The sequence below is a fragment of the Halichoerus grypus genome, chromosome 2 (assembly GCF_964656455.1).
Source record: "Halichoerus grypus chromosome 2, mHalGry1.hap1.1, whole genome shotgun sequence".
Lineage (NCBI taxonomy): Eukaryota > Metazoa > Chordata > Mammalia > Carnivora > Phocidae > Halichoerus > Halichoerus grypus.
Genome location: NC_135713.1, coordinates 152,163,613 through 152,182,920, shown reverse-complemented (window position 1 = coordinate 152,182,920; position 19,308 = coordinate 152,163,613). Strand labels below are relative to the sequence as shown.

The following is a 19,308-nucleotide window of genomic DNA, read 5'->3' as shown; positions in this document are numbered from 1 at the left end:
TCTGGTTGCTGAATTGTGCTTCAACATGGAATGGCTCCTTCTAGAAACCGCAGGGGGGGCACTTGCCCTTTCTTTCATCAGGCAAGGAGCATTGGAATGAGCCAGGCTCCATCCGGAGAGATGAGGCCTGGATGCTACCCTCAACCCACATGGCCTGGCAAACACAGGCCTGGGGAGAGCCTCCAGACCGCTGGCTCAGTCTCCGTCCTATACACGGGCTCCCTCGGAAAAGAATGAATGTCTTCTGTGCGTTTCAGGGTGAGACCGAAGGTATCTGTTGCACCCATGTACGTCTTCTTCTCCTATAGGTGCGGGTCAGCATGAAGGGGGGCGGGAGGGAGCATGCTACCAAATGCAGCATGGGTGTTCACAGGGAAATATGGTAAGGAAGGGGTGGGGGTCAAAGAGCCATTACAAACCGGGGCGCCTGGGTGGCTCAGTTGTTAAGTGTCTGCCTTCGGCTCAGGTCATGATCCCAGCGTCCTGGGATCGAGTCCCGCATCGGGCTCCCTGCTCAGCGGGAAGCCTGCTTCTCCCTCTCTCACTCCCCCTGCTTGTGTTCCCTCTCTCGCTGTGTCTCTCTCTGTCAAATAAATAAATAAAATCCTAAAAAAAAAAAAAAGAGCCATTACAAACCTCCAGCCCCTTCCTGGAACCCAGCCATCTCCAGAAAGAAGGAAGGGAATAAGGGCTTCCACAGAAATCGGAGGGAGAGATGAACCATGAGAGACTATGGACTCTGAGAAACAGACAGGGTTCTAGAGGGGAGGGGGTGGGGGGTACGGGTTAGCCTGGTGATGGGTATTAAGGAGGGCACGTACTGCATGGAGCACTGGGTGTTATACGAAAACAATGGATCGTGAATCACCGCATCAAAAACTAATGATGTATTGTATGGTGACTAACATAACATAATAAAATTAAATTAAAAGAAAAAAAAAGCCACAGCCGCTCTCCCAAATCCAGAGGCTGTCATGAGGTCTGTGCCCCTTGGTCCTCCTCCCGCTCCCGAAAATCCCAGGGATTTGGCTATCTGGGTTCCCAACAAGATAGGTCTTTGCAGAGACAAGAAGAAAGAAGAGAACTCCAACACACAGATGTGGGGATGGGGGGGTGGAGGGCTATTATTTAATGGGCACAGAGTTTCGGTTTTGCAAGATGAAGAGTTCTGGAGATGGATGGTGGTGGTGATGGTTGCCCCAAACTGAGAAACTCAAACGCCACTGAGCCATAAAAATAGTTAAGATGGTGAAGTTTAGTCAACCAGAGTCAAATTTAAAAAATTTTTTAAAAGATGGTAAATTGTGGGGCGCCTGGGTGGTGCAGTTGGTTGAGGGTCCGACTCTTGGTTTCATCTCAGGTCATGATCTCAGGGTCGTGAGATTGAGCCCCGCATCAGGTTCTGCACTCAGCTCGGAGTCTGCTTGTGTTTCTGTCTTCCTCTGCCCCTCCCCCCTGTAGAGCTATGCGCTCTCTCGCTCGCTCTCTCTCTCAAATAAAATTAATCTTTTTTTTTTAAGATGGTAAATTGTATGTTATGCCACAATTGGGGGAAAAAAAAAAAAGGAGACAAACACAGATGTTCTGCCACTGACCAGACCAAGCCCGCCGGCTCCTCAGCGGGACCTACAAGGCCTCTTACCACGTGGCCCAAGGAGCCTCCTCAGTCTGCCCTCAGCCCGTCTGAGCCGGCCCCTGCACACCCTTCCTCGTCTTTTATACGGGCAGGCTCAGACTTCTCTTCCAAGAACTATGCATGAGGTCAATGATAGCGATGGAAGCAACATCTCTCATATACAGAACACTTCCTATAGGCCAAGCTCAGGGCTAGGAATCTGGTCCACATGATTCATCAAATCTTCACAGCAAGCCTTGGAGTAGAGTAACTTTCCCATTTTGTAGATGGGGAACATGAAAAGTCAAGAGATTTAGGCGTTTGTTCAAGTTCAAACGTTCAGTGGCTCACCTCTTTGATGATCCTTGGTAGAACTCGAAGCCAGTTTCCCTGGCCCTTCATGGGGATCTCTATTCAAGCATTGCCCATGTCTGTCTACCTTTCTCCCAAGACTCTGGGTCTCCAGGACCAGGAGTGAGTCTTACTCATCTTCGGGGTCCCTGTGGACTACCTGACACAGAGCTCAGCGTATGGTCAACAGCCAACATTCGCTGCTTAAAAGAAGGGAAAGGAGAGGGAGGGAGAAGGGGAAGGAGGGAGGGAAGAGAGAGGCAGCACGCAGGGTGGAGTGAGTGGGTGGACCAGGCCTGGAGGCTGCAGGGTATGCTGCCAAGTCCCAGAAAGGTTTGTAGGGGTGTGGGGGAACCCAAGAACACTGGGCAGCCACTGAAGGTGCCCTTGGTGGGGGCCTGGCAGCCTCTGTGTCGAAGCAAAGTCAGTCTTAATGAAAGAGCGTAGACAGCTCTGGACGGTAATCAGGAATCCTGGAATCTAGGGCAGACCGGAGAAAGAGAGGTTGGGGGCGCGGTGTCCTGGACAGGGTGGGGTGCAGGGAGGAGAGAAAAGCCAGGCCCTGGGAGAATCCTCAGGGACAAAAGTTCAGGAGGTTGCTGCTCAGGCCCACCCCTTGATGGGGACCCAGGTGTGTTGAGGGTCCTTTAACCCTCCCCACTGGCTCACACCTGAGCCAGGGACCCATGGGACTGGTTTCTTTTCATTATTCAGGTCTTTGCTCAAGTGACACTGCCTTAGAGAGGCCATCCCTGACCACCCGGCCAATGCATGCCCGTCTACCACTGTCCTCGCTTACGTTACAGGATCTTATTCTCTTTACAGCACTAACCACTATCTGAAATGATCTTGCTTACTTGTTTACGGGCTATCTGCCCCTGCCCCCATACCGTGAGCTCCATAAGAACAGGGATGGTGAGGGCACCTGGGCAGTGCAGTCGGTTTCCTTAAGCCTCCAACTCTTGGTTTTGGCTCGGGTCCATGATCTCAGGGTCGTGGGATCGAGCCCCGCATCAGGCTCCATGCTGAGCATGGAGTCCACTAGGGTTTCTCTCTCCCTTTCCCTCTGCTCCTCCCTGACTCATGCTCATTCTCTCTCTCTCTCTCTCTCTCAAATAGATAAATCTAAGAAAGAAAAGAGAAAAGTACAGGGCTTGTGTCTTTTTTCATCAATGCATCCTCAGTGCCTAGAACAGTGCCTGGTACACAGTAAGCGCTCAGTAAATATCAGCTGAATGGACATATCCAATGGCTCAGGCAGACCCCCAACATTGCCCAGGGGACCAGAGTTGAATTTGGGCTTCCTGGCCCTGCTCAGGGCTCTCCAGAACACTCCACCTGCTGGGGGCAGCTGTAGACCACCAAAGTCAAGATTAGGAGGGTCCAAGGAGAAGCCTCAGCTTTGTGTCTTCCAGCCCCAGAGACTCTCCTGGAGCCTCCTTACCCTGGGGTCATTTAGGTCCTGGCTGATCCCTGCAGAAGGAGACAGCGGGTCCAATGAGTGACTCACCCTGTTGCCAGGGTGACTGGTAGGAAAATCATTTTAAGAAGCCAGGAGGCTGGGATCCCCATGGGTTCTGGAGATGGGGGATGGGTCAACAGCTCTAGAGAGGGATGAGGATTGAGAGGTGGGGACTGAGGGATGGAGCCCCAGGGCTCCCTAGGGGGCTGGGGGTCCGGGTTTGAAGGTTTCCCAGGAAGCTAGGGGCTGAGACAGGAGGGTGCGTACCCTGGGTAGGGGCTGGGGCACCAGGATTCGGCAGAGGTCTGGGGGCTGAGGGCTGAGTCACCATATTCTTTGAAGGCAGAGATATTCCTGAATCTGTCTGTTTTTCCCAGCTGGGACCAGCATAAACCAGCTCTTGTTTAATGGAGTAGAGACGAATTCGTCTGGGAATGCAGCAAGTGGACCAAGACCGGGAGAGATGCAGGCTGCTTCGCCCCAGGCTCCACTCCTTTTTTCTCTCTCCCGGCTGTTTCCACCCCTTTTCCCAGAACCCCTGCCCCGCTGTCTCCACGGCTCTCTCACACCCCCTGCTGCTTCTTCCTTGCACAGCAGTGGCCCATCTCAGGGACCAGAGAATTCCATTGCTTCCCTCCCCTCTGGACTTCTCAGGACCAGCCTTGGCGCAAGAAAGCTGACCTTCCTTTATGGCGCTTATTGGGTTTCCAATCATCCACTTACTTGTGAGTCTTTGCTGGATGCCTGCCTCCCCCAGGGGGACCGTGAGCGCTCAGAGGCCAGGAACCTGGGTCGCTTTTACTCATCAGGACAACCCAGTGCTCAGCAGGGCGCCTGGTACATTGCAGACGCCCAGTGAATACTTGTTGAATAAATGAATGAGCAACGTTCAAGGGGATTCTTAGGTGGGGATTTAATGGGTGGTGCCGGTGCTATTGTTTGGGCCCTGGGGACAGCTGTGAGTCCAGATGTCCTGACTTCTGCTCAGGGCCCGGTCCATGTCCAGCTTCTGGCCTTGTGCCCAAAGGCCATCCAAGCAAAAGGAGGCAGAAGAGGCCTCTCCTAGAGGGAGGGGGCACGGAGGGGGCCTTAGGGCAGCTTGGACCCACAGGCTGCCCCCCACTTTCCCAGCTCTCTGCCTCAAGTTTTTTAAAGCACTTTCTCCCGCTGCCCTTTATCCCTTCTCTTCTTGTGGCCTCTCTTCTCCCTTTCCAGAAGTTTCCTTCCCCTAAAACCACACGCTTGCCTTTCTTTTCCTTTCCCTCTAGCTATTTCCAGTGGTGTGCTGAGGAACACGAACGTCCCTGTCTTACCTGGCAGAGCCCCCAGGAAGAGGCGCCCCTGCGGCTGGACCCAGAGCTTGAGGAGGGACGCAAGGTCCGAGTCCAAGGCAGGTAAAGCAAGGATCTCCTTCTTAGACCCCTGGCTCAAGACCACCTCGGATGCAGCCAGCTTCAGCTGAAGAGGGAGTCCCAAGACCAGGGGCAGATCCAGCTCTGGCCCCAACCCAGAGGACAGCACCACCTTCTGCAGAGTGTGCGGAAAAGGGATTGGGGGGGGTGGAAAGAATGAACTGCATCAGCTCCCTGGGGCCCCATCCCTTACTGCCTCAGTGGGGCCTCTGTGCCCTACCTTCTGTCTGCCGACCATTTCGATCACCTAAATGCTGCCTCGATTTCCCTGGCTTGATATTCCATAAAACCACACCTCTCCCAAGTCAATACAATCTAGATAAAAGCCATTTGTAGGGGTGCCTGGCTGGCTGACTTCACAGAGCCTGCGACTCTTGATCTCAGGGTTGTGAGTTGGAGCCCCATGTTGGGTGTAGAGAGTCCTTAAACATAAAATCTAATAAATAAATAAATAAATAAAATGTCATTTGCTTGCTGTGGGCAGCTTCAGGATGCGTCTCTACCCCCCCCCCACCTTAAGCTTTCCTAACATTGACAACTTGGAGTGTCCCCCCCCTCCCCCCTCCGCTGCTCCCCCCTCCGCTGCTCCCAGGCTCCACTGAATACAGGAAGCGCCCACTCTTACTTGATCTTCTAGGTGGAGGCTGAGCCGAGAAGGGTTTTCTGGGGTCCCAAGGGCAAGGAGGCGGCCGGAGCCTGCTGCCAGCTGGAGTCCCAGGTCCAGAGAAAACGCCCAGGGCTCAACATGAGGCTGGGGAATGTCTGGGGGAGGGGGGAGAAGTGATCCCCCTGAGGACTCAAGGCTGGGGACTCATGGAGGGAGGCAGCGAGTGCTGGGAGGGAGACCGGGGAAGGCAGACACAGAGCTGGCCGTGCAGGGAAAAACAGCCTTTACCTTGGAGATTGAATTCTGCACGGGTCCCTGGTGGGAAGAACGTCCCAGGTTGGGACTCGACGGCACAGCTTCTGAGGCTGCTAGTAGGAGCAGATCCCGAGGTCTGGGCCTGTGGGTCCAGCCAGTTACCCCGGCGCAGGCAGCCATCCAGGGCAGGGACCAGCTGGAGCCGGTGGAGGGAAGGGAAGACGTGGGGATGTGGCCTTCAAGACATCAGAGCCCCTCCCCACCCTCAGTTTACTCCGCTGTGAGTCACAAGCACTTGGCCTCTCCCACGCAGCTCTCTCTCTCGCTCGCTCAAAGTGTGGCCTTGGACCCCCACGGTCCCCCAGCCAGCCACACTTCAACAGCTTTGGTCGGTCCCCAGCCCTGTGATGTAGTTACCGGCAAACGGAGGCTGGAGACGGGGAACAGGAGTCCCCCCAGCGCAATTCTGACGATGGGCTGGGGTTTGCTGGCCAGGGGCCCAGAGACCTGTCTCAGGCGCAGCACCTCCTCCCTGTCCACATTCAGTAGCAGCGAATCGTCAAGGATCTTCACTTCCACCTGCAGGGAGGAAGGAGCGGAGCCCAATCAGAACCTCTGTGGCCTGCCTCCACCACTTTCTTCTTCAGAAGCGGCCAAGTATAGCAGAAAGAACGTGGACTCGTGGGGCGCCTGTGTGGCTCAGTCGTTAAGCGTCTGCCTTCGGCTCAGGTCGTGATCCCAGGGTCCTGGAATCGAGCCCCACATCGGGCTCTCTGCTCAGCGGGAAGCCTGCTTCTCCCTCTCCCACTCCCCCTGCTTGTGTTCCCTCTCTCGCTGTGTCTCTGTCAAATAAATAAATAAAATCTTAAAAAAAAAAAAAAAAGAACATAGACTCATGGAGTCAGCTAGCATCCTTGGCTCACTGGGGCCGTGAGCCTCAGAACTCCCATCCGGAAAACCGGGGACAAGCATAGCAACTCCATGGAGGTTTTGTGCAGATTGAATAAGGTGACAGTGGGAAAGGGATGCCTGAAAACTCCTTTCTGTTCCCCTTCCGTGGACCAGCTCGGGACACCCCGCCCCTCGGGCCCGGATCTGGCTTACCTGGTGCCACCTGCCATCGTCCAGCCGGGGCCCCGCGCCCACCGTAAGCTGCGCCAGCTGATTGTGCAGCTGGATCTCAGACCTGCCATCTCGAAGTCCTAGCACAAACCAGTCATCGTCTGGGTTGGTATCGCCATAAAAAATCACTCCCTCTGGATCCCAGGTTCGAAGCTCAAAAGAGGAAGAGCTTCTGGAAGGACAGAAAAGGAAAGACTGTGTATGGGGCATGCCCTCTGGGGGTAAAAGTGGGGTGGGGGAGGCTGGAGGACAGGGAGAAGATCCGAGGGAGGGAAGGTAGGGTCGGGGACTCCGTCAAGGGGCTAGGTCAACCTCATACTTCCTGATCTTGGTGAAGTCAAAAGTCATGATGCTGATAGGCTCTCGTCCTGAGCCATTGCTGAGATGCACAGCAGGGGGGTCCTGGACCCTCTGTCGGCGAGAGAAAACAAACAAGGTAGAGCGAGGATGGACGGAGAGGTGGGGGGGGCGGGGAGGAAAAGAAGGCAGGAGCTGAGCCAAGTGCAGCTCACTTAGTCCCGCACGCGGGCTGAGCACCCCATCCCAACAGCCGCACCTGGGTGGAGAGACCATGTCTCGGGGCCTGTCCCTGGTGGCCCGGAGGTGGAAGCAGTAACAACAGCAGTGACAGCCACCGCAGCGATGTGACCAGCGGGCCTTGGCCCTCCATGGTCAGCTGCGGTCCTCTCTGTGGCTCAGAGAGCTCTGGGGAGAATGTGTGGGGGCAGGCAGCCTTTCTGTAGTTGGTGTTGGGTTAAAGGTTGCCCCGGGGGGAAGAAGGGGGGCAGGAGACCGGGCACTGACCCTCTGGCCCCTCTGACCCCTCTGAGGACAACTCGGGGGGAGGGACAGAGTTCCTCCACTACACTCCCCCTGCCAGGAGAGTGTATGAACTCGGACAGGATACCCCACTTCCCCACTCCTCCTCTACAGCCTGACCTGGGTCCTTGAAGCCTTCTGCCCACCTGGGGAGGCTGCCTCTGCGGGCCTGAGGTCCAGAAACAGTCCTGCCTGCACCCCAAGGAGCATCCTCTGTCAGAACTACAGCTGAGGGGCGCCTGGGTGGCTCGGTCGGTGAAGCATCTGCCTTGGGCTCAGGTCATGATCCGGGGGTCCTGGGATCGAGCCCCACCTGCTCAGTGGGGAGCCTGCTGCTCCCTCTCCCTCTGCTCCTCCACCTCTCTCATGCTCCCTCTCTCAAATAAATAAATAAATAAAATCCTAAAAAAAAAAAAAAAAAAAAGGAACTACGGCTGAGACCTGCGATACTAAATATCCGGCTGGGTGAGTCTGGTCAAGTCATTCCACTCACGGTGCTTGTTAGTGTCCTTGTTCATAAAATGTGAAACATAGTACCTACTTCATGGGGTTACTGTAGGGAGGACTCATTGAGATAAGGCAGGCACAGTGCCTGGTGTGGGCTCTGAGCTCTTCCCTCAGTGTTTTCCCAGGCCTCTGAGGCTGGCCTCAGAGGGAGGTTCTGTCCCTGACTGTGATTTAGTGGCTACTAAGAAAAGGCCCGTCCCCCACTCCGAATTATCTCCTCTTCTCCATTTATTTCGGATTTCACCATCTACCAATAGAAATGCATCACCCTCTCCCTGACCCGTTTTGAAATCCCAGTGCGCCGAGAGAAAGGACACCTGGAGCCACTCAAGACCCCCTAGGAGACAGCTCTCGGAGCTGGGGGACTTAGGACTCACCCAGGGTCGCGGGGGCCCTTGGATGGGTGAGCGTGACTGAAGAGTGCAGCGGAAAATCACTGCACCCTTCACTTAGGGAAGGCCGGGGGAGGTGACTTTTGAACTGCGGGGTTTCACCCACAGAGGCTGGGACACCCGGGCGACAACAGCGAGGGAGCGGGCAGTCCAGCCTTGACCCCTGCCCGGGGGCCCAGTCACGGGGCTGGCGGCGGGGGACAGGGCTAGGGCCTCGGGGCGTGCCTGTTCTGCCAGCTGATTGGCTGGGGGGACGCGTCCCGGGAGGGTGCAGGGGTGCGGCGCCGAGAGGATCCCCCCCCCCGCCGCCCCAGGTGCTGAGCATTCCCAGGGCCCCCGGTCGGTGTAGGGGTGCGGCGCCGAGAGGATCCCCCCGGCGCCCCCGGCGCTGAGCACTCCCCCGGCTCCCCCCGGGTGCAGGGGTGCGGCGCCGAGAGCACCCCCCGCACGCCCACCAGCCCCCCGGGCCCCAGCCCGCGGCGCCCCCAGGCTGTCCCGGCCCGGTGCGTAGGCCCTTTCGCAGGCCCCCTGCCGGCAGGACAGGAGGGGAGGGGCCCGGACTTCAGTCCCAGACGGCGGGGATCGAGATGGCCTCCGTGCGGATCCGAGAGGCCGAAGAGGGAGACTGTGGACATATCCTGAGGCTGATTCGGGTGACGCCTGCGGGCCAGGAACCGGGAGCCCCCCGAGGGGATGCGGGCGGCGCGGCCGGGGGAGGGGGGCGGGCGGGGAGTCGGGGCCGCCTCGGGAGGGGTCCCCTGCCCTGATCCGGCCTCTGTCCCCCGCTGCCGTAGGAACTGGCCGAGTACGAGAAACTCTCGGAGCAGGTGCAGATCAGCGAAGAAGGTGGGGGCCCGGCACCCGCGTCCTGGCCCAGGCGGCGGCGGGCGGGGGGGGGGGAGCGGAAGGGAGGGATGGGTCCCCAAGGCCCTAGCTCCAGGCCGGGCGGGCGCACACCCAGGCCCTTTCTCTGTCTCTTTGCCACAATCCCCATCTCCGCAGCCCTGAGAGCAGATGGCTTCGGAGGGAACCCTTTCTATCACTGTTTGGTGGCAGAGGTCCTTCCCGCCCCCGGGGAGCCGCAGGGTAAGACCAGCAGGGCCTCGGAGGGTCCCGGTCCCGGCGCTCTCAGAGGTCCCTCCCAGGCGCCCAGTGCCCTCTTCTGTCTCCATCTCAGGGCCCCGTGTGGTGGGTTATGGGCTGTATTACTTCATCTACAGCACGTGGAAGGGGCGCAACGTTTATCTGGAAGACATCTATGTGACGCCGGAATGTAGGGGTACTGGGCTGGGGCCAGGGCGGGAGGAAAGCCACCCAGACCCAACCTCCCTCCCCTGCCCCCTAACCCCAGCCTTATGGCCTCTTCTGAGTCCCTTCAACGGAAATAACCCCTCCTCCCGCCCCCTTTTTGTTTTCTCTCGTTTTCCCCACAACAGGTCAGGGGATTGGCTCCAAAATAATAAAAAAGGTGGCTCAGGTGAGACGAGGGATGGGGCCATGAGTTCGGCCCTGGAAAAGCAAGCGGGTAGGGGCGGCAGAGCAGTGAAATGCAGGGTGAGAAAGCCTTTTCCTTTTTGGAAGGAAAAGTCAGCGATGTCTTCTCCCACAGGTGGCCCTGGATCAGGGCTGTTCCCAGTTCCGCCTCGCAGTCCTGGACTGGAACCAGAGGGCCATGGCCTTGTACAAGGCCCTGGGAGCCCAGGATCTGACTGAAACCGAGGGCTGGCATGCCTTTCGCTTCGAAGGAGAGGCCATGAGGAAGTTGGCGGGAAAGTGAGGCCATTCCTTGGGGATCTCCAGGGTCGACCTCCTTCCCCACCAGCTCAAGCACTCTGCAGAGGCCTCCCTGAAGGAAGAGAGGTTGGGAGTGACTATAGCCAAATTAGGAGCAGAGCAGTATCCGGGCGGAGGCCTTTCCTCCTTGTTGAGGGTGAGAAATAAAGGAGAATTACTGTAAGTGCGTGACTCAATAAGCTTCAGCCACCCCGAGACCCTTCTGGAATGTTCTGGTCTCCTGGTGTGTGTGTGGAGAGGGGGATGCTGCTTCAGGGGGTAGAGGTGGGCCCAAGGCGACGTTCACCCTCAGAGGGCCAAGTGTTGGCTCTGATCTGTGAAATATAGAGAAAAGAAGAGCAAGGGGCCAGCTTGGCACATCAGGCTTGTCGGTCCCACTTTGGGACCCAGACAAAGGCCTCCAGTGTCTGGACTGCAAGGTGCAGGACCCCAGGCTGAGGCCGGCCCAGTGGCTCAACCCATGGAGCAGACTGCCACCTGCTGGTGGTGTTTTGGGGATGCAGGGAAGGAACACTTGCCTCAACTTCCAAAAAAAAAATCAGCTCACCAGCGCTTTTTCTTTTTCAAAAGTCACAAAGTCCTTATTTTCAGTTCAGCAAAACCAAACAGACCTCTAGGACCCATGGAGAGAAGGAGGGAGACAAGCTCCTGTCCTACTTTCATAATACCCTATTACACAGGTACTGTGGGTTTCTTGTAGGAAAATTGGAACGTACATATAAAATAAAAATAGAATCCATAGCCTTACCTACGTAAGTGTTGTTAACCCTTTGGTATCAATTCTGCAGATTTTTTTCAGTGTCCGTATATACACATAATTAGTTAAGTGAGTAGAGGTGGGATCATATACCTTTCTTTTTCTTTTAGTGAGCTCTACACCCAATGTGGGGCTCAAACTCATGACCCCGAGATCAAGAGACACATAGTCTACAGCTGTGGAACCAGGCGCCCCGGGATCATATACTTTCTAACAATATATCAGAAACATCTATGTTCCTATGCTATTAAACATGCATCTGTCATCACTTCTGACGGTGGCATATTATTCCTTTTGTTGATGAACCATTGGTTACATGGCCATAATTTAGACACTGAAAGGGGGCAGGCAGGTAATATAAATGTGTACATTGTAAGAAACAGGATCACTAGATTTCTATGGAAATGTAGACAATTGAAGATCCACCTTAAAATTTAAATTAAAAAAAAAAAAAAAAGATTCGGCCGAACAGAACACATCAGGGGCTCAACTCTTCCTGAGTGGTGCCAATTTGGGGCCCTTAAAACCAATTTAGAGCAAAAGGGCCTTTAGGACAATCTTGATCAAGAGATAATGAAGCTGGTCAACCCCTTCCACAGCTGGGAGCCAGAAAAATCCAGTCTCATGGCCTTGGCTCATCTCAATCTGACAGGGATTTATATCTTTTTTTTTTTAATATTTTATTTATTTATTTGACAGAGAGAGAGACAGCGAGAGAGGGAACACAAGCAGGGTGAGTGTGAGAGGGAGAAGCAGGCTTCCCGCCGAGCAGGGAGCCCAATGCGGGGCTCGATCCCAGGACCCTGGGATCATGACCGGAGCCGAAGGCAGCCACGTAATGACTGAGCCACCCAGGCGCCCCTAGAATAGAATACTTTAAACTTTAAAACTTCATGCAGAAGAAAAGGGCATAAACTAGGGAGCAATACTGCCAAATTTTATCTTGCCCCATCTTGTTTTGCCTTTGCTTTTCGGAGTTTATGATTTTCACATTATTCTCTTGCCTGGGCCCCTGTCTTGGCCAATTTTCACGGGATGTCTGCACTCCAGCGTCATTCTGTTCTCAGCCACAGCCTCGCCTTGGGCTCCTGCCCACTCGTCACCTCATTAGCCGCTTACGAGGTGATTCTATCAGATGTTGGGCATGATCTGTATGGGGTGATAAGAACCTGGATTCTGGCCTTGGCAGTGAGAACAAAGGGGAGGGCACTGAGGGGGAGGACTTTTTAAAGGGAACATGGAGGGACACCTGGGTGGCTCAGTCAGTTAAGCATCTGACTCTTGGTTTTGGCTCAGGTCATGATCTCAGGGCCCTGGGATCAAGCCCCGAGTCGGGCTCCGCACTCAGCAAGGAGTCTGCTTGAGATTCTTCCTCGGCTCTCCCCCCAACTCAAGCTCTCTCTCTTAAATAAATAAAATATTTATTATTTTTTAACGTATCTTTTTTTTTAAGATTTTATTTATTTACTTGAGAGTCCACATACGCGCTCATGAGAGAGAGAGAGAGAGAGAGCAAGAGCAGAGGGACGGGCAGAGGCAGAGGGAGAAGCAGACTCCCTGCTGAGCAAGGAGCACAACGCAGGACTCGATCCCAGGACCCCTAGATCATGACCTGAGCCAAAGGCAGACGCTTAACCCACTGAGCCACCCAGGCTCCCCAGTAAATAAAATATTTAAAAATAAATAACAATAAAGGGAGCATAGAGGGGCGCTTGGTTGGCTCAGTGGTGAGCCATATAACTTTCGAGCTCGGGGTTGTGAGTTCCAGACCCACAGTGGGTGTAGGGATTACTTAAAAAAATAAAACCTTAGGGGCGCCTGGGTGGCTCAGTCAGTTAAGTGTCTGTCTTCAGCTCAGGTCATGATCCCAGGGTCCTGGGATCGAGCCCCACATCGGGATCCCTGCTCGGCGGGAAGCCTGCTTCTCCCTCTCCCACTCCCCCTGTTTATGTTCCCTCTCTCGCTGTGTCTCTCTCTGTCAAATACATAAATAAAATCTTTAAAAAAATAAATAAATAAAAATAAAATCTTAAAAAAAAAATAAAGGGAGCAGAGAGAAAGCATAATTAAAACATCTCTCAAATCCGTCCACATCCCTATGTCCCCTTCCTCTAGCATCTTTGAAAACGGCCGTAGTCTCTTAACTGACCTCCTCCTGTAGATGCCCCCTTCCCTGAGGTTATCAGTACTTTTTTATCATCGATATACATTATTTTATATAAACAGTCAAATACTTCTATAAGGCTGATAGAAAAAATAGTAGCATTCCAACTCCCTCAGTTTTTCAGAGACGAGCACTTTCAATTGAGTGTTTAAATTGCGTTACTATGTTTTGTCTTGGATTCATCTGTGTATCTCAAACTAAAAATAGCATGCAAGTGTTGCTACTTCTTGATGCTTCTGTTCCAGCAATTGACTTCCCACTGCTAACTCTCTTGTCCACCCCCACCATCCCCCCACCCCCATTTCCCATCAATCCACACTTCCAATATATCATAATTCTGGTTGGATCTGTTTAGTGTTTACGCTATTATGATAATGCAAATGCTCTTTACAGTTGTGCCGTATGGATAGTTTTTTGTTTTTTGTTTTTTTAAGATTTTATTTATTTGGGGCGCCTGGGTGGCTCAGTTGGTTAAACGACTGCCTTTGGCTCAGGTCATGATCCTGGAGTCCTGGGATCCTGTCCCGCATCGGGCTCCCTGCTCAGCGGGGAGTCTGCTTCTCCCTCTGGCCCTCCTCCCTCTCATGCTCTCTCTCATTCTCTCTCTCTCTCAAATAAATAATATCTTTTAAGAAAAGATATTATTTATTTATTTTAGAGAGAGAGAGAGTGAGAGAGGGTGAGCAGGGGGAGGGGCAGAGGGAGAGGGAGAGAGAGAATCTCAAGCCGACTCCATGCTGAGCACAGAGCCTGAGCTGAGATCATGACCTAAGCTGGAATCAAGAGTTGGATGCTTAAAGGACTGAGCATGGGTGGCTCAGTTGTTAAGCGTCTGCCTTCGGCTCAGGCCATGGTCCCAGGGTCCTGGGATCGAGCCCCACATCGGGCTCCCTGCTCGGCAGGAAGCCTGCTTCTCCCTCTTCCACTCCCCCTGCTTGTGTTCCCTCTCTTGCTGTGTCTCTCTCTGTCAAATAAATAAATAAAATCTTTAAAAAAAAAAAAAGGGACTGAGCCACCCAGGTGCCCCGCCATGTGGATAGTTAAATTTTTGTTACCATTTATGTTTTTTCTGAAATCAGTACTTGCATTGTTCTTTATGTTTGTTTGCTTCGTTTTCTGTGTACTCTAATTTATCCCAAAATTCTCCTTTAGTTGTGTTAATGTGTTCTAAGGATATACAAACACGTAAGGAATTTTATCTCTTCTATTTGAGAATTTTCTCGCAGAGCCTTTAGACCTACTCCAGCACAGAGAGGCTGGTCTTCAGACTGCACTGCTGGGTCTCTCTCCACACCCATCTTGGGATTCCCTTTGCCTCTCTTGGATTGATCTCCTATTTCCTGCAACCTATCTCCAACCTATCTCTTTATCTTTTTCAGTTTATTTTGATTGGAGCTTCTTAAGAAAGAGTACTTGGGAGATAATTTTGTTGGGACCTTGGGGCACCTGGCTGGCTCAGTGGAAAGTCATGTGACCCTTGATCTCAGGGTTTTGGGGTTGTGAGTTCAAGCCCCACGTTGGGTGTAGAGATTACTTAAATAAAAATTAAAAAAAAAAATGTTGGGACCTTCTAAGTCTGAAAATGTCTCTGTTCTACTCTTACGCTCAACTGACATTGTGGTTGGGTATCAAATACTACGTTGGAAATAATTTGCGCTAAGAATTTTGAGGGCATTTCTCCATTGTCTTCAAGCTTCTGGTGTTGCTGTTAAGAAGCCTGAAATTTGGGGCGCCCGGGTGGCTCAGTCGTTAAGCGTCTGCCTTCAGCCCAGGTCATGATCCCGGGGTCCTGGGATCGAGCCCCACATGAGGCGCCCTGCTCAGCGGGAAGCCTGCTTCTCCCTCTCCCCTACTTGTGTTCCCTCTCTCGCTGTGTTTCTGTCAAATAAAATATTTTAAAAAAAAAAAAAAAGAAGCCTGAAATTTGGGCGCCTGGGTGGCTCAGTTGGTTAAGCGACTGCCTTCGGCTCAGGTCATGATCCTGGAGTCCCGGGATCGAGTCCCACATCGGGCTCCCTGCTCAGCGGGGGGTCTGCTTCTCCCTCTGACCCTCGTCCCTCTCGTGCTCTCTGTCTCTCATTCTCTCTCTCAAATAAATAAATAAAATCTTAAAAAAAAAAAATTAAAAAAAAAAAAAAGAAGCCTGAAATGTTTCTTATTCTGGAAAATAAAGTGTGTATGAAGCCTATTTTCATTTTCTTTCTCTCTTTGCCCAACCACAACTTTTAGGATCTTCTCTTTGTCCTAGCCTTCTGAAATCTTACATGGAAAGTTTTAGTGGGAACCCAGTGGGTCTGGGTCTTTGCAACCTAGAAGCTCATCTTCAGTTCTAGAAAAACATTTTTTTATTTATTATTTTTAAAGATTTTATTTATTTATTTGACAGAGACACAGCGAGAGGGAACACAAGCAGGGGGAGTGGGAGAGGGAGAAGCAGGCTTCCCCCTGATCAGGGAGCCCCACACAGGGCTTGATCCCAGAACCCTGAGATCATGACCTCAGCCCAAGTTAGATGCTTAACTGACTGAGCCCACACACACCCCTTTTTCTTTTTTTTTTGATAGAGAGCGCTTGTGGGCACATGTGTGAGTGTGCAAGCTGGGGTTGGGGGGCAGGGGCAGAAAGAGATTCTTCAGCAGGCTTCACACCCAGCACAGAGCCCGACTCCGGGCTCGATCTCACGACCCTGAGATCATGACATGAGCTGAAATCAAGAGTGGGATGTTTATTTAACCAACCGAGCCACCCAGGTGCCCCTAGAAAAACATTTTTTCAATTCTTATTTTTGGGGGTACCTGGGTGGCTCAGTCGCTTAAGCATCTGCCTTCGGCGCAGGCCATGATCTCCGGGTCCTGGGATTGAGCCCTGCATTGGGCTCCCTGCTCAGCAGGCAGCCTGCTTCTCCCTCTCCCTCTGCCTGCCACTCCCCCTGCTTGTGCTCTCTCTCTCGGATAGATAAATAAAATCTTAAAAAAAAAAAAAAGAATACAAATTTTAAAAATAAAATAAATAATAAATTGTTATTTTTTGGACTATTTCTTCCCCTCCATATTTCTGTTATTTCTTTCTGGAACTTTTGTTTCTCAGATGTTTAATCCCATGGGCCAGACGTTTAATTTTCTTGTATTTTCTTTCCTTATTTCCTATCTCCTTCATTTTTTGCTCAACTTTCTGGGAGATTAATTTTATTTTCCAACCCTTCTATTGAATTTTTATTTCTGATTTCATGTCTTTAATTTCTAAGAGCTCTTTTTTTTAAGATTTTATGTATTTGAGAGAGAGAGAGAGAGAACAAGCAGGGAGGAGGGGCAGAGGGAGAGGGAGAAGCAGACTCCCCACTGAGCAGGGAGCCCTACGTGGGGTTCCATTCCAGGACCCTGAGATCATGACCTGAGCCAAAATCAAGAGTCGGTTGCTTAACCAATGGAGCCGCCCAAGCACCCCACCCCTGACAGTTTTTTAAAAAATGCTTTTCTCCTTGCACAGTTTTTATTTCTTCTAAACTATTTTTTCTCTGGTTTTTTTGGGGGGGGGTGTTGCAGCTCTGTGTTTCATTTTAGAGGCTTTCCTCAAATGTCAGGTAGTCCTCAGTTGTGTACTCATAATTAAGATTGGGACTCTAAGGTACGATCGGAAACTGTGTGTGTGTGTGTGTGTGTGTGTGTGTGTGTGGTAGGTGGGGAGGCATGTTATCTGTGGACTTCACCACAGGGCGATCCACTAGGCCATTTCCTTGAGGAACCCCTAACGCTAGTATCTTTAGGTCTTTTTGCTCATCTGATCATATTTCTTGGAAGATTCTTCCAGACCCCCACTTGGAGGGCATCAGCCTGGCTGTCCATATTCTTAGAGCTGGGTGAAGAAGTCTGGGGCAAGTGTCAACATTCAGTATGTAAATTTTCACGTAGTCCCCATTTTCAGTAACTAACATTCTTCCATCAACCTATCCAATTTTCTGTCTTCCTCCCAATCTCTATGTATTTAGAAGTCCGAAGACAAGCTGGGCCTTGTCTGTTGACACATCCTTCGTAGTCCAGCCAGAGTAATCTTGCTAAAAGGCAAGTTGGTGGAAAATCCTGCAATGGCTTCCCCTGCTCTCAGCAGAAAGTCCAAACTTCTAAACATGTTCCAGTCCCTCCAAGCTCTGGCCCAACCCTTCCAGCTATGTGCTTCCTGTCCAGTTGGTTCTCACCAGGTTAGACTCTTTTCAGTACCTCAGATGCGCTGTATTCTCCCCCTCTGGGCCTCCCGCACAAGCCATTCCCCTGTCTGAAACGCTGTTCCCCCTTTTCCCACTCCCGTCTTTTGCCTGGATGGACCATGACTACAGCGGAGGAACAAAAGTTAAACCTGAGAGGATTGTTGGTGTCAGAGGCTTGGTAGTTCGTGAGGGTGCCATTTCTAAAATAAAATTCAGTCACTCCTCTTGCTTAAGAGTCCAAACCCAAACTCTTCAGTCTCACAGCCCGCACTCTTGATAATCTGTTCCTCTTAGTTGCTCAAACTCTCTCTCCCTCTCCTTGTCAGAATCGCTGCTGGCTCTTTACCATCTTTACTGTCTCTGTCTCCCTACTTACTGGTACTCGGACACTCTGGAAGGCACCTCTTCTTTTTTTTTTTTTTTTTAAAGATTTTATTTCTTTGAGAGAGAGAGAGAGTGCGCATGAATGGGGGGGAGGGGCAGAGGACTCAGGGCTCAATCCCAGGACCCCAGGATCATGACCTGAGCTGAAGGCAGATGCTTAATGAACTGAGCCACCCAGGCGCCCCACGGAACCTCTTCTTTTGCCAGCCCTTTATTTATTTTAAGATTTTATTTATTTATTTGTCAGAAAGAAAGAGGGCACAAGCAGGGGGAGTGACAGGCAGAGGGAGAAGCAGTCTCCCCGCTGAGCAAGGAGCCCCACGCAGAACTCGATCCCACTGGATCCCAGGACCCTGGGATCACGACCCGAGCAAAAGACAGACGCTTAACCGACTGAGCCACCCAGGCGACCCTTTTGCCAGCCCTTTAAATACTGCTGTAGTTGAGAGTTCCATCAAGGACCAATTCATTCCTCAGTCTACACTTCTCTTTAGAGATTTATTTTTGTCTTTTAGCTTTAACTATGACTAATATACTAATGATTCCTACATCCACCTCCCTAGCCAAGACCTTTCCTGGACCCCGTACCTGTGTGTCCATTGACCTGAGTTTCAGTTAATATTTGCCATGCTGGGAACTGTGCTAGGGTATACAACGGTGGGCACAAACAGACATGGAACCCAGTCTCTGACCTCCTAGATGGCAGAAGACAGACGCTGGACAAATTATTAATAAATTATTAATAGTACAGCCATGATGAGTACCACAAAGGAGCATAGGATGCTTTGGCAGTGTGAGGTGGAAGGCCTAACCTAGTATAGGCTTAGTGGAATGCTAAAGAAATTATATTTAAGTTGAAAGAGAAGTTTGTTGACAACAAGGGATGTCTACCTGGATGGTGGACCCTTAAACTCAGAGCAAAACCAAACTCAAAGTCATCAACGTATCATCCAAAACTTTGTCTCCTGAGTTCTTTCTCCCATGATTGGCAGCACCATTCACTCAGTGACCCTAAGTACAAATCTGAGAGTTGTCTGGGGGTCCTTCCACCTCTTCACTGGCTCCTGAGCCCACCCCACTCCACCCTCATCACCAATTCTTGTTGATTCTACTGCAAATTTCACAGGCTCCAATCTACTTGTACCTCTGTTGTCCACAGCCCTCATCCAAGGAGGTCATCAGCATCTTTCTTACCTGCAATGGTTCTTCACCCGTCTGACACCTTGGGACCACCCTTACTCTTTAATCCATTCTCCACAGTCATAGAATGCAAATCTTATCACAGGACACTCCTGCTTAAAACTTTTCAGTGCCTCTTCAGCATTCATAAAGTAAAAGCCCTTCTCCTTAATCTGATTTACAAGTCCCTCACAGGCTACCCTCCGGCAGCTGCCTACTTCAAGCCAAATGCTATTCAAATTAGTCATGGTTCCCCAGAGGACATGCTCTTTCTGCTGCTCAGCATC

At 51.8% G+C, this 19,308-nt stretch overlaps 2 protein-coding genes across 6 annotated transcripts; one reads left to right on the top strand and one right to left on the bottom strand.

The window, feature by feature from the left end:
- Positions 1 to 4,324: 4,324 nt before the first annotated feature.
- On the bottom strand, positions 4,325 to 8,637 carry SHBG (sex hormone binding globulin). 2 transcript variants are annotated; one of them, XM_078067866.1, is made up of 8 exons: positions 8,528 to 8,637; positions 7,144 to 7,235; positions 6,807 to 6,996; positions 6,120 to 6,281; positions 5,736 to 5,898; positions 5,466 to 5,602; positions 4,742 to 4,955; positions 4,325 to 4,490 (listed from the first exon to the last, which is right to left on the bottom strand). In XM_078067866.1, the coding sequence occupies exons 2-8, from the start codon at positions 7,170 to 7,172 to the stop codon at positions 4,342 to 4,344; spliced, it is 1,044 nt and encodes a 347-aa protein (XP_077923992.1). In that variant the 5' UTR covers positions 7,173 to 7,235; positions 8,528 to 8,637; the 3' UTR covers positions 4,325 to 4,341. The 2 variants fall into 2 exon arrangements, with proteins under 2 accessions (XP_077923992.1, XP_077923991.1); XM_078067865.1 differs by lacking the exon at positions 8,528 to 8,637 and adding an exon at positions 7,381 to 8,024.
- Positions 8,638 to 8,846: 209 nt separating this feature from the next.
- SAT2 (spermidine/spermine N1-acetyltransferase family member 2) lies at positions 8,847 to 11,365 on the top strand. Of its 4 annotated transcripts, XR_013445988.1 has the most exons (7): positions 8,849 to 9,195; positions 9,337 to 9,388; positions 9,545 to 9,628; positions 9,720 to 9,821; positions 9,979 to 10,019; positions 10,152 to 10,472; positions 11,204 to 11,365. XR_013445988.1 is itself a non-coding variant. In XM_036066364.2 (6 exons), exons 1-6 carry the CDS (start codon positions 9,130 to 9,132, stop codon positions 10,317 to 10,319), a joined length of 513 nt encoding a protein of 170 aa, XP_035922257.1. In that variant the 5' UTR covers positions 8,849 to 9,129; the 3' UTR covers positions 10,320 to 10,499. The 4 variants fall into 4 exon arrangements, 3 of the variants coding, with proteins under 3 accessions (XP_035922261.1, XP_035922257.1, XP_035922259.1); XM_036066364.2 differs by lacking the exon at positions 11,204 to 11,365 and having other exon boundaries at positions 10,152 to 10,499; XM_036066366.2 differs by lacking the exon at positions 11,204 to 11,365 and having other exon boundaries at positions 8,850 to 9,195; positions 9,720 to 9,815; positions 10,152 to 10,499.
- Positions 11,366 to 19,308: the final 7,943 nt, after the last annotated feature.